Source organism: Xyrauchen texanus, chromosome 12 (assembly GCF_025860055.1).
Source record: "Xyrauchen texanus isolate HMW12.3.18 chromosome 12, RBS_HiC_50CHRs, whole genome shotgun sequence".
Taxonomy (NCBI): domain Eukaryota; kingdom Metazoa; phylum Chordata; class Actinopteri; order Cypriniformes; family Catostomidae; genus Xyrauchen; species Xyrauchen texanus.
Window position 1 is genome coordinate 23,685,659 of NC_068287.1, and position 16,719 is coordinate 23,702,377.

Consider the following 16,719-nt stretch of genomic DNA (forward strand, 5'->3'; position numbering starts at 1 on the left):
TTGACAGTGTCATTTTTCTATTATAGTAATGAAAGATGTTATAACCAAAGAGAAACACTTTAAATTCAGTTCAAATGTATTGTTTAGTACTTTACACTCTCACAATAAAAATAATGAATAGAAAATAAAAAGCCTACCTGAAGTGTGCCACTACTCCCAGTCTCCTCCTTCCATACCCAAACCTAAAGTTCTGTGACACTGGTGTCGAAACCCGGGAGGGAGGAGGGATGAGCTGTCGCGGAGTCCTCACCGCTGCCATCTGCCAAAGGAGCAGCCGCGGCCGTCTGCCGGAGGGGTCGGTGCAGACACCGAGAGCCAATTGAATGGCTGCCGTCCGCCAAAGAAGGGGAGGAGCAGTTCCGTTCACCAGGTGCCGGAGGACTCACTGCCGTCCGCCAGAGGGCGGAGGAGTGGTTGGGGACCGGGTGACAGTGTGTCTGGGAACCAGCAAGCAAGTTTTTCTCTCTCTCTCTCTCTCTGTCGCTCCACCTCGCTCTTTCCCTCTCCCCTTTCCCTCCCCTCGTCTCTCCCAGGGCACCAGAAAGGCGGGGAAGACCTGCTGGCAGGCACAGCCTGAAGGGCAACACCCTACTCCAGGAATGGAGGGGAGTGCGGCATGCTGTGGTTCCCCCAGCCTGAGTCGGGTGATGGATGAGTGTGACGAGGAGGAGGGTGAGGACACATGGCCAGCTCTGAATCAGGCTAATCAGCCAGGAGGGGGATAAAGACAAGCTGGATGCACCAGTTCGAGAGAGAGAGAGAGAGAGACGCACAAGGCCGTGCTGCATATGTGTCTGTGTTGGTTTATGTTTTATGTTGTTTAAAGGTCATTTATATCATTAAACCTTTATGTTGACTGTTCAGCAGGTTCCTGCCTCCTCCTTGCCTACCTTTACCTGTTACAAACATAAAACACACAGACACATGCAGACAGCGGCCGCGTGTGTGTGTCTCTCTCTCTCTCTCCCCTGAACTGTCTCTCGGTGATTAGTTGACTCTGTGCAACCTCACGGCCCGGCTACGCCCTCCTCTTCATCACAATCCTCCACTACCCAATTCAGGCCGGAGGAAAACTCTGGCATGACAAAGTCTTCCCCGCCTCTCTGGAGCCCTGGGAGAGATGAGGGGAGGGAGAGGGGAGAAGGAAAGAGCGAGGGGGAGAGACAGAGAGAGAGGAGAAAGAGAAACTTGCTCATCGGTCCCTGGATATGCCAACGCCTGGTCCTCAGCCACTCCTCACCAGGTGGATGGCAGCAGTTCCTCCAACTCCCGCTGGCAACGGCCGCGGCTCCTCCCCTGGTGGACGGCAGTGGCGAGGACTCCACAACAGAGCATCCCTCATCCTTCCCGGGTTTCGGCACCAATGTAACGGGAAAAGGAGGTGCAAGGAGGAGGTGTGAACCGGCAGAGAAGTCAACAGAACTTTATTGATGTAAATTAAAAGGCTAGCAGCTACAATTTTGTTTGCAAATGGAGGCAGACGACTCTTTGCTTTATTAATGCTCTGTGCATCATAGGTTTTTGACCAATCACAGGCTGCAGCACCTCCCACAGTCCCTCATTGTCCTCAAAAGTACCTACCCCAGTGTAAGAGCTACAATGTCCCTTTAAATGGCTATGAGGAACGATAGTTCCTCAGGGGAAAAAACTATGAAAAGTACTAGTCCTGAGGAAAAGGATTCATTTTTGTCCATGGAGGAGACATATGCCCATTCTTTCACCTTCAATAATTTCTGAATGCTCAATAAAGCATTTGGCTGAATCACCTATAAATCGTTCATTGCATAATGGTGTATTAGAGCCTGTGTATTTCTTTATGGAGTAATGCAGGGAGTCAGGTAGCAAATGTGTCCTCGCAGCCCCAGGTGATGAATAACAATGTGTTTGTATTCAGCATAACAATAGACTCTTCACCACAGGCAGGATTCCATGAGAAACAATGTCCAGCATGAAAGAAGTTGGAGCACTGGAACCTCTTCACATGTTAATTGGCTTGATTAGCATTAACATTACTGGGATTCCAGCAGAAGTCAAAAAGCTCTACTGTTATTCATTTGGATGCAATTTGATTCAACACATGAAAGTGAATATAAAATACATAAGATTGTCTTTCAAATTTGTTGGTAATCACAGAATGTTTTCAGGCCAAGAGTGATTCCTGCTGAAAAGACCAGTTCAGACCAGTATGACTTTCCATGCCAGTCCAGGCTGGTTTGGTGCAGGTACATCTGGTTGTAGTTTAGTCATATTGTTTACCAACAAAGCATGGATTTTCTGATGAAGTTGGTTGACCAAGAAAGTCTTGCTGGTTAAACTCAATAAAATGCGTATGCTGGTCTTTTTAACATTGATAACACATAGGACTTAGAGGGATACATCACCATCACTCACCCGGACTTTGTTCTGAAACTCCATGACCTTTTTCCGTGGAACATACAAGGATCAATTTTAAATAATGCTGATGCTATTTACAGTTACATTTAGTAATTTAGCAGAATTCTTTATCCAAAGCAACTTACAAATGAGACTATTCTTTTTTCTATATATTAAAAGTGAATTGAAACTGATGCTACATCATAAATGAGGATGTTTTCATTTGAAAACTCTATTTTCTGTTTTCTAGTGTTATAGATTTCCATAGTATGAAGAACCAGAGAGCATTTTTTTTAGTTCCCATTTTCGGTGAAGGGAAACATTCAGTGTGAATGAGAGTAAAAAACGGCAAATTTAAAGTGTAAATGACAGAAATTTCCATTTTGAGTAAATATTTCTTTAGCATTTTCTTTAGGACATGTCCACCAATCACGAAGGGCCCAAAGATGGGATAGATTAAACACAGGAACTAACTGTAGGAATAGCAAATAAAGTCAGGTATGTGCCCCTGATTACCGATCCCACTTCACTGCCAAGGGGCAGCACAAGGTGACGGTACTCATTACAGACAAAAAGAGGCTGGAGAGCACATTGCTAGACCCTGATGTGAGCACACTTTAATGGTGAAATATGCAGAGTGAATCTGTGAATTATGAGTTGTAAGTGCCTGAAAATGAAACGACAAGGAGGGTGGTTGGTTGGATGTTGCCCTGGCATCTTGCCAAGTGCTCATTACTGCAAAACGTGTGTGCAGTTGGGCCAGCCAATGTGACGCCCGTTACTGTGGTAACAGCAGAGCAGACGGGCCATGTAATGCATCATATTTCAGCAGACCAACTCAATCCATTTCTCACAGATTTAATCTGTGAGTTGTAAGTGGGGGGTGAGCACAGGCAGTGGAGAGCTGCTCCTACAGAAATAAATTGCCATGAGACCATCAGCTTTCCATGCAGATTTCCTTTTAAACTGTCTGTTAGATATTGAAATATTAATTGTCCTGCATAAACTGGAATTATTCAAATCTTGATGGTAATTGCTGTTTGTTGTGAAGTTAAGTGACAATAGTTTGCACACACAGGGCATAGCGATGTGTGCATGTTTTTGATATTCAGCAGTTATGTTAGAAACATGTACACCATATGTGATTCTGTAGAGGAAGTAATTAATGTTATGACCATCAATACATATCGACATACAGTGGGGTCTAAAAGGTTTGAGACCACTAATAAAAATGCACCTATGTTGCATTTGTTCATTTTAAATTATAAGCATATCTATTTGAGTAAAAAGTTTAATTGAAAAATTATTTGATAAGCCCACCTTGTGCTTTAATGAGAGTGTGGACTCAAGCTAGTATGGATCCACATGTTTGTGCAAAACCAGATCATCCATGCTATCCCAGCATGATTTGAGAATGTTCCAATGAGCATCTTGTGTGTTTCAGTAGAATGTAGGAAATTTGACTTTTTGAACAAAAGGTATGGGAGTGGTGGTGTAGTGGTTTAAGCACATAACTGGTAAACTGTTAATCAGAAGTACACTGGTTCAAACCCCACAGCCACCACCATTGTGTCCTTGAGCAAGGCACTTAACTCAAGGTTGCTCCAGGGGGATTGTCCCTGTAAATAAGTGCTCTGTAAGTCGCTTTGGATAAAAGCGTCTGCCAAATGCATAAATGTAAATGTATTAACATGGTTAATGTCAAAAATGTGCTTATTTTGTCTAGAAATAGTGTTTTTATTAATTTTAAGATTATAAATGCGATCTCATATTTCTGGACCTCACTATACTGTATGTCTGTATAAATTGTATACACAGTATAAATATAATATATATTATATATAAATCAGTGCATGTGCAACACCATGTATTTCAATATATTACAAAAAGGCTATTTGCTTTAAAACTCACTGTACACCTACTTATTTATGCTATTATCTAATCAGCCAATCGTATAGCAGCACAAAAACATGCAGATACAGGTCAGGAGCTTTAGTTAATGTTCACATCAACCATCAGAATGGGTGGGGGTTGATGAATATGCTATGTAGCCTATTTTAAAGTAGGCTGAATAAATAAACTATAGTTTTATATACTGTCCTGTATATGTCAAATGTAATTTATCAGATTTCAGTAAAGAAAGGCACATGAAATAAATTTTTAACTTACATTGCTAATAATCATTCAATACCTATATTTTTGTATGTTCATATTCATGGACTATATTAAATCAAGTCAAAGAATCGTCAAGGTTAGTCTAGGTGTTGAATTATAATTATTATTTTTACATTGCTTAAAAAATAGTATCTACTATGATACAGCAACAAGCATATTTCATGTATCTTTTATCTGTTTGCCTATTATTTTACATAGTCACCTTATTTTCGTATCAGTCATCTACTCCTCTGTAATGATGGCATGGTGTCCCTTTAAGAACGAGTTCAGCTACATTTTACATTTACATTTATGCATTTGTCAGACGCTTTTATCCAAAGCCACTTACAGTGCACTTATTAAAGGGACAATTCCCCCGGAGCAACCTGGAGTTAAGTGCCTTGCTCAAGAACACAATGGTGGTGGCTGTGGGGATCGAACCAGCGACCTTCTGATTAACAGTTATGTGATTTAGCCTAAACGGGTCAAGGCCACTTCGGGTTATGGTCAAGGCCACTTTTACCCTGGGTTTAGCAAAGCAACATGCTCTTGAGGTGCTAACCCTGAATTGTGGTGCCAAAGTTATACAGTGTAAATTATTAATCCAGGGTAAAGTATGAAATATGGAATAAGATGACCAAGGAGTGCCTTAATCCAAGGTTATTAATGAAAGTGGTTTAACAACATACTTGAAACATACTTTAGAAAATACTTTAGGATTTAACCACCAGCATAGATTGAATTATTTATGGTGATTGTATGCTGTATTGTAATTTTCAGTGATATTCTCCTTTTTTTTCAATAATATACATAAAAGAGGCCTTTTGGTGCATGATTGTTTTACAGGATAAATTTACAGAGCACTACAGTCAGGCTATGCTGTGGGAGGGATCTTGCCTTGGAAATGTGTGTTAGAATGGAAAACAATGTCTATCTGAGATGTAACTCAGACACAAAGGTTTTAACCCATAGTGGAAAAACAGCTTTGGAATCCTTTCTAGATATGTAAAGCCCCTTAGTACAGGGATAATTCCACTACGTGTTTTCTCTAGAGCATTGACATACTGAGCAGTGATAAGGCCATACAGGAGAAGATTACTAATTCATGCAAGTGCTAAAATTGCACACCTACCTGTCTTGACCGTGGCTACCAAGTCAAAATGATTCCAAGTTAATTTCCTGGTACTATCAGGGCTTCAATAATGCAAAGTCACTAAATCAAGTTGCAGGGGCACTGGAATCTGTCAACAATTGTATTATGTCCATGTTTGGAAAGGTTATTTTTAAAATGTATTCCACTACAGATGACAGAATACAAGCTGTAAAATGTAATTTGTACCATATTCCGCTAGATTACTCACAGTCAGTAACGCATTCTAAATACTTTGGATTGCTTCTTCAGCACTGGTAGATGTTTTACTTGTTTTGACTATAAAAGATCTGCCAGTAGAGTAAGACAAAATACGCGTTAAAAATACATTCTCTGAAAAACCTAAATATCTTACTTTTTAAGAGTTACTTTTAAAACAGGATATATCAAACTGATCTTGTTTTAAGGATTTTTTGAAAAATTTACTGAAAAACAATAAAAAGTTCTCATCAAGAATAAGATTTTTGCCCTAATGCCAAAGGTCTTTCTAGAGAGAAAAAATAATGTAATGTGGGTTTTCATCATAAAAAAATATGGTCGTGTCTGGTAACAGATGTATATAAAATGGCTAGAAATAGCATTTTATCTTAGTAAAAACTAAATATTCCCATGATAATTTACACAAGGTTTGTTTCTATTTCTGCAGCTCCAAACTTACTTCAAACTTACTTCACTGTCTGCTCGTATGAATTAAACATAATTGTTTCACCGCTGTTCAAATGCACTTTGGATCGCATCATTTGTATGGGTAAATGTTTTCCAACTGAATAGACTAAATATTACATGAAACAAAAGACAATAAAATGCAAAGTAATCTCTTCAGTAATTAAAATACTTTTTGAATATAACTGTTCCCTATCTGTCCTCGTAAGAGCACAAGCCACCCCAGCGGCTCCCCGGGGTCGGTTAGCACTGGGGGCAATATGGGGACCTCAGTGGGAGCCTCTCCGCCATGATTGTATTACAGGATAAAATTAAGACCTCCCACTCCCCATCACGCTCGTACACTCCAACCGAGCGCTGGGGCGAGGTTGCCGGTTCATCTTACGGCAGACCCGCAATCTCGTCCGGACCGCCTGACGCCGATGAGCTGTCGATCGTGGCATCGGAGAACGGGTTTGTCATGTCTGATGCTGAGGACTCGGCTGGACTCCCACCCTAGGGTGCGGTGGCTCAGTCGCAGGCTGACGCGGAGCACCCGGCCAGCTGTCCTGTATTATCAAAGTTACCAGTTCGTACCTGACAAAACACGGGAAGAGACCGGCTCAACCCTGAGTTTGTAAAATCTCGAAGGTATTGGGTGTTGTCCAGCCCGCTGCTCTGCAGAAGTCAGTTCAGCACCGACTGCGCACTCTCGCTCGTGAGGCGCGGCAACATTGAGACTGAGTCCAACTCCACGTCGAGAAAAGAGAACCTCTGAACCGGGGAGAGCCTCTTTTCCCAGTTGACCCGAAGCCCTAAACCGCTGAGATGCCTGGGCACCAGGTCCCTGTGTGCACAGAGCAATGCTCGAGAGTGTGCTAGAATCAGCCAGTCAATTAGTTGAGAATGTGGATGCCCACTTCCCTTAACGGGGCAAGAGCTGCCTCTGCCGAAAGAGGCCGAAGAGGAGGACCTTGTACTGATTCACTCGGCCGTTGAAAGTTAACCATAAGAGGGGTCTGTGCCAAGGTAAAACCGAGACGTGAGAGTACGCATCCTTCAGGTCTACCGCCACAAACCAATCTTGATCATGGACGCACGCCAAAGTGCGCTTCTGCATTGCATCTTTAACTCCCAGGCCCAAGATTGGCCGCAACCCACTGCCTTTCTTTGGTACGATGAGGTAAGGGCTGTAGAAGCCTTTCTGCTGGAGGGACAGGCTCTATCACGTCCTTCTGTAGAAGTACCGCAATCTCCGCACACAGGACAATGGCGTTCTTGCCCTTCACCGAAGTGAAGCGGACGCAGCTGAACCGGGGTGGGTGCCAAAAGAACTGAATTGCGTAGCCGAGTCGGACGGTCCTGGCCAGCCAGTGCGACTGGTTGGAAAGCGCTAGCCACGCGTCCAAGCTCTAGGCACTAAGGGGACAATCGCATCTGACGTACCTGGGGGTGGGGCCTCGCGGCGGGGGGGGGGGGAGCAGGAAACACCACGTTGAGGAGCGTCGCTTCATCCCGAGGTGGCTGCGCTGAGGGGAACTTTGAAGCACTTACCTTGCTCCGCGTGCCCAACGTAGGGCGGGTCAGCGACTGTGGAGAAGGGCTTGTTGGGCCATCTTTGAGACTCGTCACAACCAGCTGCCCAGGGGTGTGGTTTATGCAGTAAGTCAGGGGGACCGCGTTCGCAGGGACCTGGCTGCAAGTGCTCCGTGTTCGGTCGCCGTGGTAAAGTCAGCCGTGGGCACCGGTTACGTGACCCAAGGAAAGGAAACTGCTCTTTTATGACAATGTGGGTACCGCAGCCCGAACTGCTAGCCGAAGTCATCGACGGTGTTGCCGAAAAGGCAGACCTGGGAGATGGGTGCGTTCATGAAGCGTGCCTTTTCAGCGTCCCTCATCTCGACCAGATTCAGCCATAGGTGTTGTTCCTGGACCACAAGAGTGGACATTGTTTGCCCGAGTGCCTGCGCTGTGACCTTCGTCGCCCAGAGGGTGAGGTCGGTCGCTGAGTGCAGTTCCTGCAACACATACAGAGACAATGTAGTCCTACGGGACCTGGAAGGTAGTGAGGGGCATCTCTGCCATGTGCGTGTTGGTGAGCAGGGGGGTGTGTGTCAGTGAGCAGCGCCCCGACCCCTGGACCCCAGGAACCAATCGTCAAGCCACGAGTGCTCAGAGACAGACGGAAGTTTCCCCTCTAGCCCGACACTCGCGGCAGCCCAGGCAAGCATGGTGATCAGCTCCGCGTTGGCCTCTAACTGGGCCGGCACACTATAAGACGCTAGCCCAATCGAGTCCTCGGCGTCTGACATCACAACGGCGCTCTCCGATGCAGCAATCAAAATCTCATCCATCTCACAAGCTCCGAAAGAGACATTAGGCTGGCACTGAGGTGAGCTGCCTGTCTCATCCCAGAACTGGACAGGAACAAATGAGAGTGCTGAGGAATGTGCGGTCCGCGGGGGATTATCTGGCAGAACCTAAAACTTTGGAGCCCCCAAATCGCCTCCAGCGTCAATCGGGCTGACCTCCTACCCATTGGTAAAAGGTCTGGCACGGGGGACCTTTTACCTATGATCTTTTCCCTTGAAAGAGAAAAAGCCGCGACTGCAATGTTGCCATGGTCATGATCTTGCAATAAGAACATGAACCATCCACGAATGCTTCCTCAACATGTTTATGGCCCAGACACATGAGACAGCGATCGTGGCCATCAGAGGTGGAGAGGTAACGACCGCACCCAGAAACTACACAAAGATGGAAGGGCATCTTTAGAAAGACAACTCTTTAAAAAGATGTTCATATCAATGTGTTCCCTCTAATAGAGGAAAATATACTTTTTAGCTCAGAATATATAGTCTTTTAGTGCTGATCATGCAGATGGAGAGAAAGCTGCTGGAATGCGCCGTATATCCAACAGCATACGCTTCTTGAGAGGTGAAAGGACCAGCAGTAGTATTCAGCTCGCTGACACACAACCGCTTGGCTCCGAAGAAAAAAATCGGAATTAATGGATGCATTCCAGCTCCTTTTATACCCGTATGTCTGGGGGAGTGGCATGCAAATTCCACTCGCCAATTCTCATTGGGTGTTTTGGGGCTCCCAAGAGCGACCATTAATGTCACTACATCGACACAACATCGAGTGAGTGACAGAAAGGGAGCCCTTATTACATTACACTAATGAGGCTGCCACCCTATTGCTGTGAGCTGGCCTGGCTAGAGTTTTCTACATTGTGTTCAAAAGAGTTGGAATTAAAAAAAGGAAAACAAACACTACTGACTGCTCAGTGGGATTTTAATTTGGCACATATTATCTAATCCATCCTCACTGTGGGGTGCACACATGCTGCCTGGAGAAAAGGGAGTCCACTGCTAGGGCTAATTATATGTGTTTGATAGAGTCCTTGATATGAGCTCTGGCATGAAGTGTTTGATTTAATCACAATGAACAGGAAAAAGAATCCAGGTGAAAGAATTCAGAGTTACGAAAGAATGATAAGGACTTTGCTACATGGGACAGAGTAATTAAAGTTTTAGTTTAGTTATAACTTTTTCTTCTGTGGAATAAAAAAGGAGATTGAAAATTCACTTTCATTGCATATTTTACCATCTAATGAAAGTGAATAGTGACTAATGCTAACCTTCTTCCCAGCATTTCTATTCCAATTTTTTTTTTTTAAATGGGTTTGGAACAACATGAGGGCGAGTAAATGATGACAACATTATTAAGAAAAAGAAAATAAGATTGTTCGAATGAAGATCACTATAAATTTGAAAAATCTATATTTTTACCCATCCCTAATCCTTATAATTGTTTTAGCCATACATTTTGATAGATTCAACAGCAAAAATCTAATTCTTGTACCCTCTGGAACCTACTTACATATCTCCTCATCCAGGGATTGGTGCACACTAGGGGGATTCAGCAAACTCCCAAGGGGACTTCAAGATGATTAAATAATCTTATATTACAACAATCTTAAAAATAAAAATAGTGGGGGGTAAAGAGGCTGACTACCACATCTGGAGTCGCAAGTTTGAATCCAGGGCGAGCTGAGTGACTCCAGTCAGGCTTCCTAATCAACCAATTGGCCCGGTTGCTAGGGTGGGTAGAGTCATGTTGGGTTAACCTCCTCGTGGTCATTATAATGTGGTTCTCGCCAGGGTTCGAAATGAGGGGGGTCTGGGGGGGTCCCGGACCCCCCATAAGGCATTAGGGACCCCCCATAAGAATTTATTTTTTGATTTTGGGGGGGTCCCCGACAAATATATTTTAACAATAAAAATTATTTTGAAAATTAAAGATCTTTATTGACGTTTTATATTTTTAACAGTAATTAATTAATTTCCTAGCTCTAGGCAGCAATCAGGGCAAATATTAGCCGATTACAGCGTCACAGATTGTGGTTTCGCAGCGCTCCCGCAGACACATGACACAGTCTGTAGCTGAACGCAGCAAAACCGAGACCTCCTGAGTGAAAATCCTGTAAGTGCTTGGATTATGTTTATATCTCCATAATAATTGCTTATAGTAAAATATTAGGAGTTCGAGTTTCTATATCAAAAGTTGCATTAACTAGATACCAAGTGTAATAATTAGAAGAGTGCGTTTGTCAGCGTTTGTTTCTAGCTGTAGCCTATGTGTATGAAGCCAAATGATCTGCCAGATAACAGCAGACCTAGCAGCTATATGATTACGTTTGGTTTGTTCCAATAATAATGAACGTAACTTTATAAAACTGAACGTAACTTTTTCAGAAACAATCGAAAATATGCCATTACAAAAGAAGAAAAACACAATGAAAATGAAAAAATAAGTAAATAAATTAACTCAGTCACAAACATGTAACCAGCTCTTCAAATAAGCTTCATACTTTGTTAAATGTTTTTCAAAGCTTCGCTTTTCGCAAATCGTGGATTCCTAATGCATTGCCACAGATTTCGTTAATGCTTCGCAGTTTTTCGTTTGCTGTTTTTTTTTTTCCTTCATATGCTTTTTTTTTTTTTTGACACAAACCTCTAGTTGGGGCGGGCTTAACTGTGATCTACTCTGATTGGATAGTGAGCTTTTGTTGGACAGGTGCTCTCTGAACTAGAAGTACAGACGTCACTCAGTGTATATTGGATATTGTATATTGGATATATTGGATATACTATACTCAGTGTATAGTGTATATAGTGCATATTGGAAAGCTCTCGCTGGGACTCAAAGACATACTATTTAAAAACAAAACACTATTCTATTACACTTGGTTCAAATTCAATGAAGGGATTATTTTAGAAAGATAATTGGTTAATTTCAATGTATATTTGTTATCATATACTGAATTTCTAAAAAAATTTAAAAAATAATATTTACCAGTAAAAGAGAGTTTGCTATTGTTCTTGACGTGATTCCAAAGAGTGTGATTTTACTCTTTAAAAAATTACTGATTCAGTTGAAATCAACATGGACAATCTTTGTGGTAAAATGTTTATTGATAATCTGGATGTTTCAGAAAAAGTTATGTTCAGTTTTATAAAGTTACGTTCATTATTATTGGAACAAACGTAATCCCATACAGCTAGACTAAATTAGTAAATCAAAGCTATCTTAACAGTCAGTGATTACTGAAAGATAACCAGGACTTAATCAAGTCTGTGAGTTGATTAAAGTGAATGTGAATGAGTATGTACATGAGAGCTTGGTAAGCTATCTAGGAAGCTAATATTATTTTTCTTAATTTAGAACCCTGCATCATGGAGAGAAAAAGAGGGAAAAGAAAGATCACTGACTTTTTCAAGGGTAAATTGTGCTTATGTGATAACAAGGCTGTTGTTTGGGGAAGTTGTAGATATATTGGCCAACACTTATTATTCACAGATGTCTTCATTAAAATTAATTTAATATGTTTAATTTAATAAACATTTATATGCCAAATATTTTACCATAATAATAGTAATTAAATCAATATTTTGCACTATAGAATACAGTTAAAAAGGCCAGCTCACAGCAGCTCAGCCCAGCCCAGCCAAATACAGCTCAGCTCAGTACAGCCAAGCACAGCACAGTACAGCCAAGCACAGACCAGCTCAGCTCAGTACAGCCAAGCACAGACCAGCTCAGCTCAGTACAGCCAAGCACAGCACAGTGCAGCCAAGCCCAGACCAGCTCAGCTCAATACAGCTGAGCACAGCACAGTACAGCCAAGCACAGACCAGCTCAACTCAATACAGCCAAGCACAGACCAGCTCAGCTCAGTACAGCCAAGCACAGACCAGCTCAACTCAATACAGCCGAGCACAGCACAGTACAGCCAAGCACAGACCAGCTCAGCTCAATACAGCCGAGCACAGCACAGTACAGCCAAGCACAGACCAGCTCAGCTCAGTACAGCCAAGCACAGACCAGCTCAACTCAATACAGCCGAGCACAGCACAGTACAGCCAAGCACAGACCAGCTCAGCTCAATACAGCCGAGCACAGCACAGTACAGCCAAGCACAGACCAGCTCAGCTCAGTACAGCCAAGCACAGACCAGCTCAACTCAATACAGCCAAGCCCAGACCAGCTCAGCTCAGTACAGCCAAGCACAGCACAGTACAGCCAAGCACAGACCAGCTCAGCTCAATACAGCCAAGCACAGACCAGCTCAGCTCAATACAGCCAAGCACAGACCAGCTCAGCTCAATACAGCCAAGTACAGACCAGCTCAGCTCAATACAGCCAAGTACAGACCAGCTCAGCTCAGTACAGCCAAGTACAAACCAGCTCAGCTCAATACAGCCAAGCACAGACCAGCTCAGCTCAGTACAGCCAAGTTCAAACCAGCTCAGCTCAATACAGCCAAGTACAGACCAGCTCAGCTCAGTACAGCCAAGCACAGACCAGCTCATCTTAGTACAGCCAAGCACAGCACAGTGCAGCCAAGCCCAGTTTAAACAATGGACTGGATCAGTATCCATGGTTATTCATGAAAGATAACAAATTAGGATGCACAGCCTGCAAGGAGGCAAAGAGGCTATTTACAACACAGAAGGGTGTTCAGATGTCAGAGGAATGGATTCGTGGTGGTGTAGGAGGATCTAATATTCGGGCTATGCGTAAGAAGATCTATAAACATCGAGACAGTTTAGCCCATCAAAAGGCTTTAAATATAGAGAAACAGAGACAGAAAAAAGTCCTTCCGAACATGGCTGCAACAGTTACTGCTTCTCTATTTGAAGAAACTGCCAATGCTTTAAAAACTGCATATTTTGTGGCGAAGGAGAGGCTGGCATTTACAAAAATGAGCCGCTTGGTTTCTTTGCAGGAAACAAATGGTGCAAAAATGGGCCAATTGCACAGGTCAGATCATGCATGCATTAACATGATAGAACATGTGGCTGTTAAGATGAAAAAAACTGTGATATCTAAAATAAAGAACAACGGGTCTCTCCTTAGTATTACAGTAGATGAAAGCAGCACATATGGCATTAGTTATCTGGTCATTTATATAAGAGCAGATGTCACAGGCAGAGGGGATGTGGAGAACATATTCCTTGACCTTGTTGCACTTGATGAGGGAACAACAGCAGAAAATGTATATAAGGCACTTAAGAACAGTCTGATGATGGCAAAACTGGATGATGAGTATTTAAAGAATCATCTCATAAGCATTGCCACAGATGGGGCAGCAGTAATGACAGGAAAAGACAGTGGCCTCATTGTAAGGTTAAAGAAAGATTTCCCTTCACTTAAAAGTGTGCATTGCCTCCTTGCACATAAACTAGAGCTAGCAGTTCACGATTCCCTAAAATGTGTGACAGGATGTAACCACTTTGAAAATTTTATATCAAAGTTGTACACAATGTATCACCAATCTACCAAGAATGCACGGCTCTTGTCTGAAGCTGCTTCTGCGGTCCATATCAGCCTGCTAAAAATTGGGAAAATATTTACCATCCGCTGGGTTGCCAGCAGTTACAGCACAGTGCAGGCAGTCTGGAAGAATTTCCCAGCTCTTGCACAGCAGATGAGAACAGCATCCGAAGATCGCACATTCACTGACTCTGAGCGAAAGAAGTACACCGGGATGCTGAACAGATTGACCAGCACAGGCTTTGTTACGGACCTAGCCACCATGAGAGATGTGCTTCAGGAACTTAAAAGCCTTTCACTGAAACTGCAAGTGAGTACCTATTCATCTTTTGTACAGTATAACATGGGTTCTATGGTGGTTTAACAAAGCTATAGATAGTAGTTTGCATATATGGTTAGATTGATACTTCATGTCACACAAATCTAAAAATCTCCTTTACATATATATACATTTCAGAAGAGGAGTACCTCCCTAACAGATGCCAGCCGGGACATTAGACTGACAATGGAGGTTTTGGATGCCATGAAGACACATGGGGGTATGTCAATGAGAGAAGCAAAAGAATCTTTGATGGAGGGAACCTTTAAGGGAGTAGCCCTGAAGGAAAGCACAGAGAAGGTCAATCAGCTTCAGTTCTTTCAGGCAGTGATCGACAACCTGTCAAGTCGTCTTCCAGATTCTGAACTCACAAAATCATTAAAACCATTAGACCCTCACAACTGGCCCAAAACAAGGGATGAACTGATCTTGTATGGGGAGAAGGAGATACATGAACTTGCAAAGGATCTGGGTGTTTCAACCAGAGAGGCTGTTGAAGATTTCCGTTCATGGAAACTACAAGAGGATCAAAGTGGGAAGACCTTAAGAAGATTGATAGCTGCAAGCCAGACATATCTAGCAACTTCAGCAGAGTGTGAACGAGGGTTTTCTGCAATGAATGATACAGCCAGTAAGTCAAGAAATCGCCTAAGAGTCAGAAGTCTCTCAGCTGTTTTGTTCATTGACATTAATGCACCCCCATTGGAGATGTTTGACCCAAAGCCTTTTGTACTGTCCTGGATTAAAGAGGGGCACTGTCCATCCACAGCAAAGAAGTCAGGAATGGAAGCAAAAAATAAGAGTGAAGACAGACCACTGTGGTCTATTATGTGTTGATTTGGGACAGTACTTAAATGTAAATACTGCTTTAAAATAAATAAAATATGTGCCTAGTCACCTAACATTTTGATTTTGAATAATGTGGTTATTATTGGATTATTTTAGTCATATTAGAATATCTTACTCTTTTTTTTTTAAACGTTTCCTTATAGATTTCAGTTCAGGTTATGGATTGACTAAAACAAACTAAACCATCTACTGTAGGTACAGTCTTTTCAGACATCATTATTATTCTAGTGGCCAGTTGTTTTACAAATTCCATTTAATGTAACATAAGGAATGAGAAATGCCTTTTGTATTTGATTAAAAGTGCAAAGGTGCATGGTGCTGCCATGATGAGTACACCTGGTGGATTTAGAGTTAACTTCCTTGCTCAAGGACAGAATGACCTGTTATTCACTTTGTCATGTCAGGGATTAGATTTATATAAGGTACTTCTCCAGGCCCCGCTAGCCCAAACCATGAAAAACATCCCAAGACCATTATCCCACCTTCAACATTGGTCCATATAATTTTGCCTACAGTATATAGTGTAGCAAGGTAGTCTTCACAATTTTTAATAATTTAATAATTAAATTTTAGGGGACCCCCCAAGAGTCCCAAGTCATTTTGAACCCTGGTTCTCGCTCTCGGTGGGGCATGTGTTGAATTTTAAGTGGATGCCACGCAGAATTGCCTGAAGTCTCCACACGCACTAGGTCTCTGGGGTAACGTGCTTAACAAGCCACGTGATAAGATGCACGGACTGACAGTCTCAGATGTGGAGGCAATAGAGACTCATCCTCCACCACCGTATTGAGGCAGTTTGCCACCACAAGGACTTAGAGCGCATTGGGAATTCCAAATTGGGGAGAAAAGGGGAGAAAATAAATAAAAAATTAAAATACTAAAAACAGATAACAATTAAGATCAAGGGTCTTTTCGAAAATTGTCTTGAACAATGGGGGGGCCTTAAGATTGAGAACCACCATCTTAGACAATGATCTGTCCTTTGCCAGATAGGTTTGGCTCAACTATTGTTTGCATAGTTAAAGCAATTTGTCTTTGTAAGGAAGAACTGGGGCAGCCCTTTTCCTCAGCATGGGATCAAACAGGTCTCACATCAGGCCTCACGGGATGAAGGGCTCATCCTATCGCTAGTCTGGACCTCCTAAGTGGCCATTTGGCAGTCATCTAAACTGTAGTTCAGTTAGATTTATATGGCGATAGCTGTGACAGTGGAGAGAATTTTGATGATGACATTTCCAGTTCAGTTTTCCATTGTTCAGTGAGGCCTATTCTCCTGATTAAAAGGGAAAGGCAAACCTGGACCCAGCTGGGCGCTGAATCACTCTCAGTGCCCTGCAGCTGATCATGAAGTAGCCTGAATTACTGTTTAAATGGAAAGACAATGTCAAAG

At 42.7% G+C, this 16,719-nt stretch overlaps 1 protein-coding gene across 1 annotated transcript; it reads left to right on the top strand.

Moving 5' to 3' along the window:
• Window positions 1-13,960: 13,960 nt before the first annotated feature.
• On the top strand, window positions 13,961-15,363 carry LOC127653444 (E3 SUMO-protein ligase KIAA1586-like). The gene is made up of 2 exons (XM_052140132.1): window positions 13,961-14,471; window positions 14,619-15,363. The coding sequence occupies exons 1-2, from the start codon at window positions 13,983-13,985 to the stop codon at window positions 15,315-15,317; spliced, it is 1,188 nt and encodes a 395-aa protein (XP_051996092.1). The 5' UTR covers window positions 13,961-13,982; the 3' UTR covers window positions 15,318-15,363.
• The last annotated feature ends 1,356 nt before the right edge of the window (window positions 15,364-16,719 follow it).

What these genes read in the sequence shown, in the direction of transcription:
- LOC127653444 (XM_052140132.1), top strand. Translation starts at nt 13,983, where the DNA reads ATGACAGGAAAAGACAGTGGCCTCATTGTAAGGTTAAAGAAAGATTTC. An exon ending in GCCTTTCACTGAAACTGCAA is followed by an intron (nt 14,472 to 14,618) that starts GTGAGTACCTAT and finishes TATACATTTCAG; the next exon opens with AAGAGGAGTACCTCCCTAAC.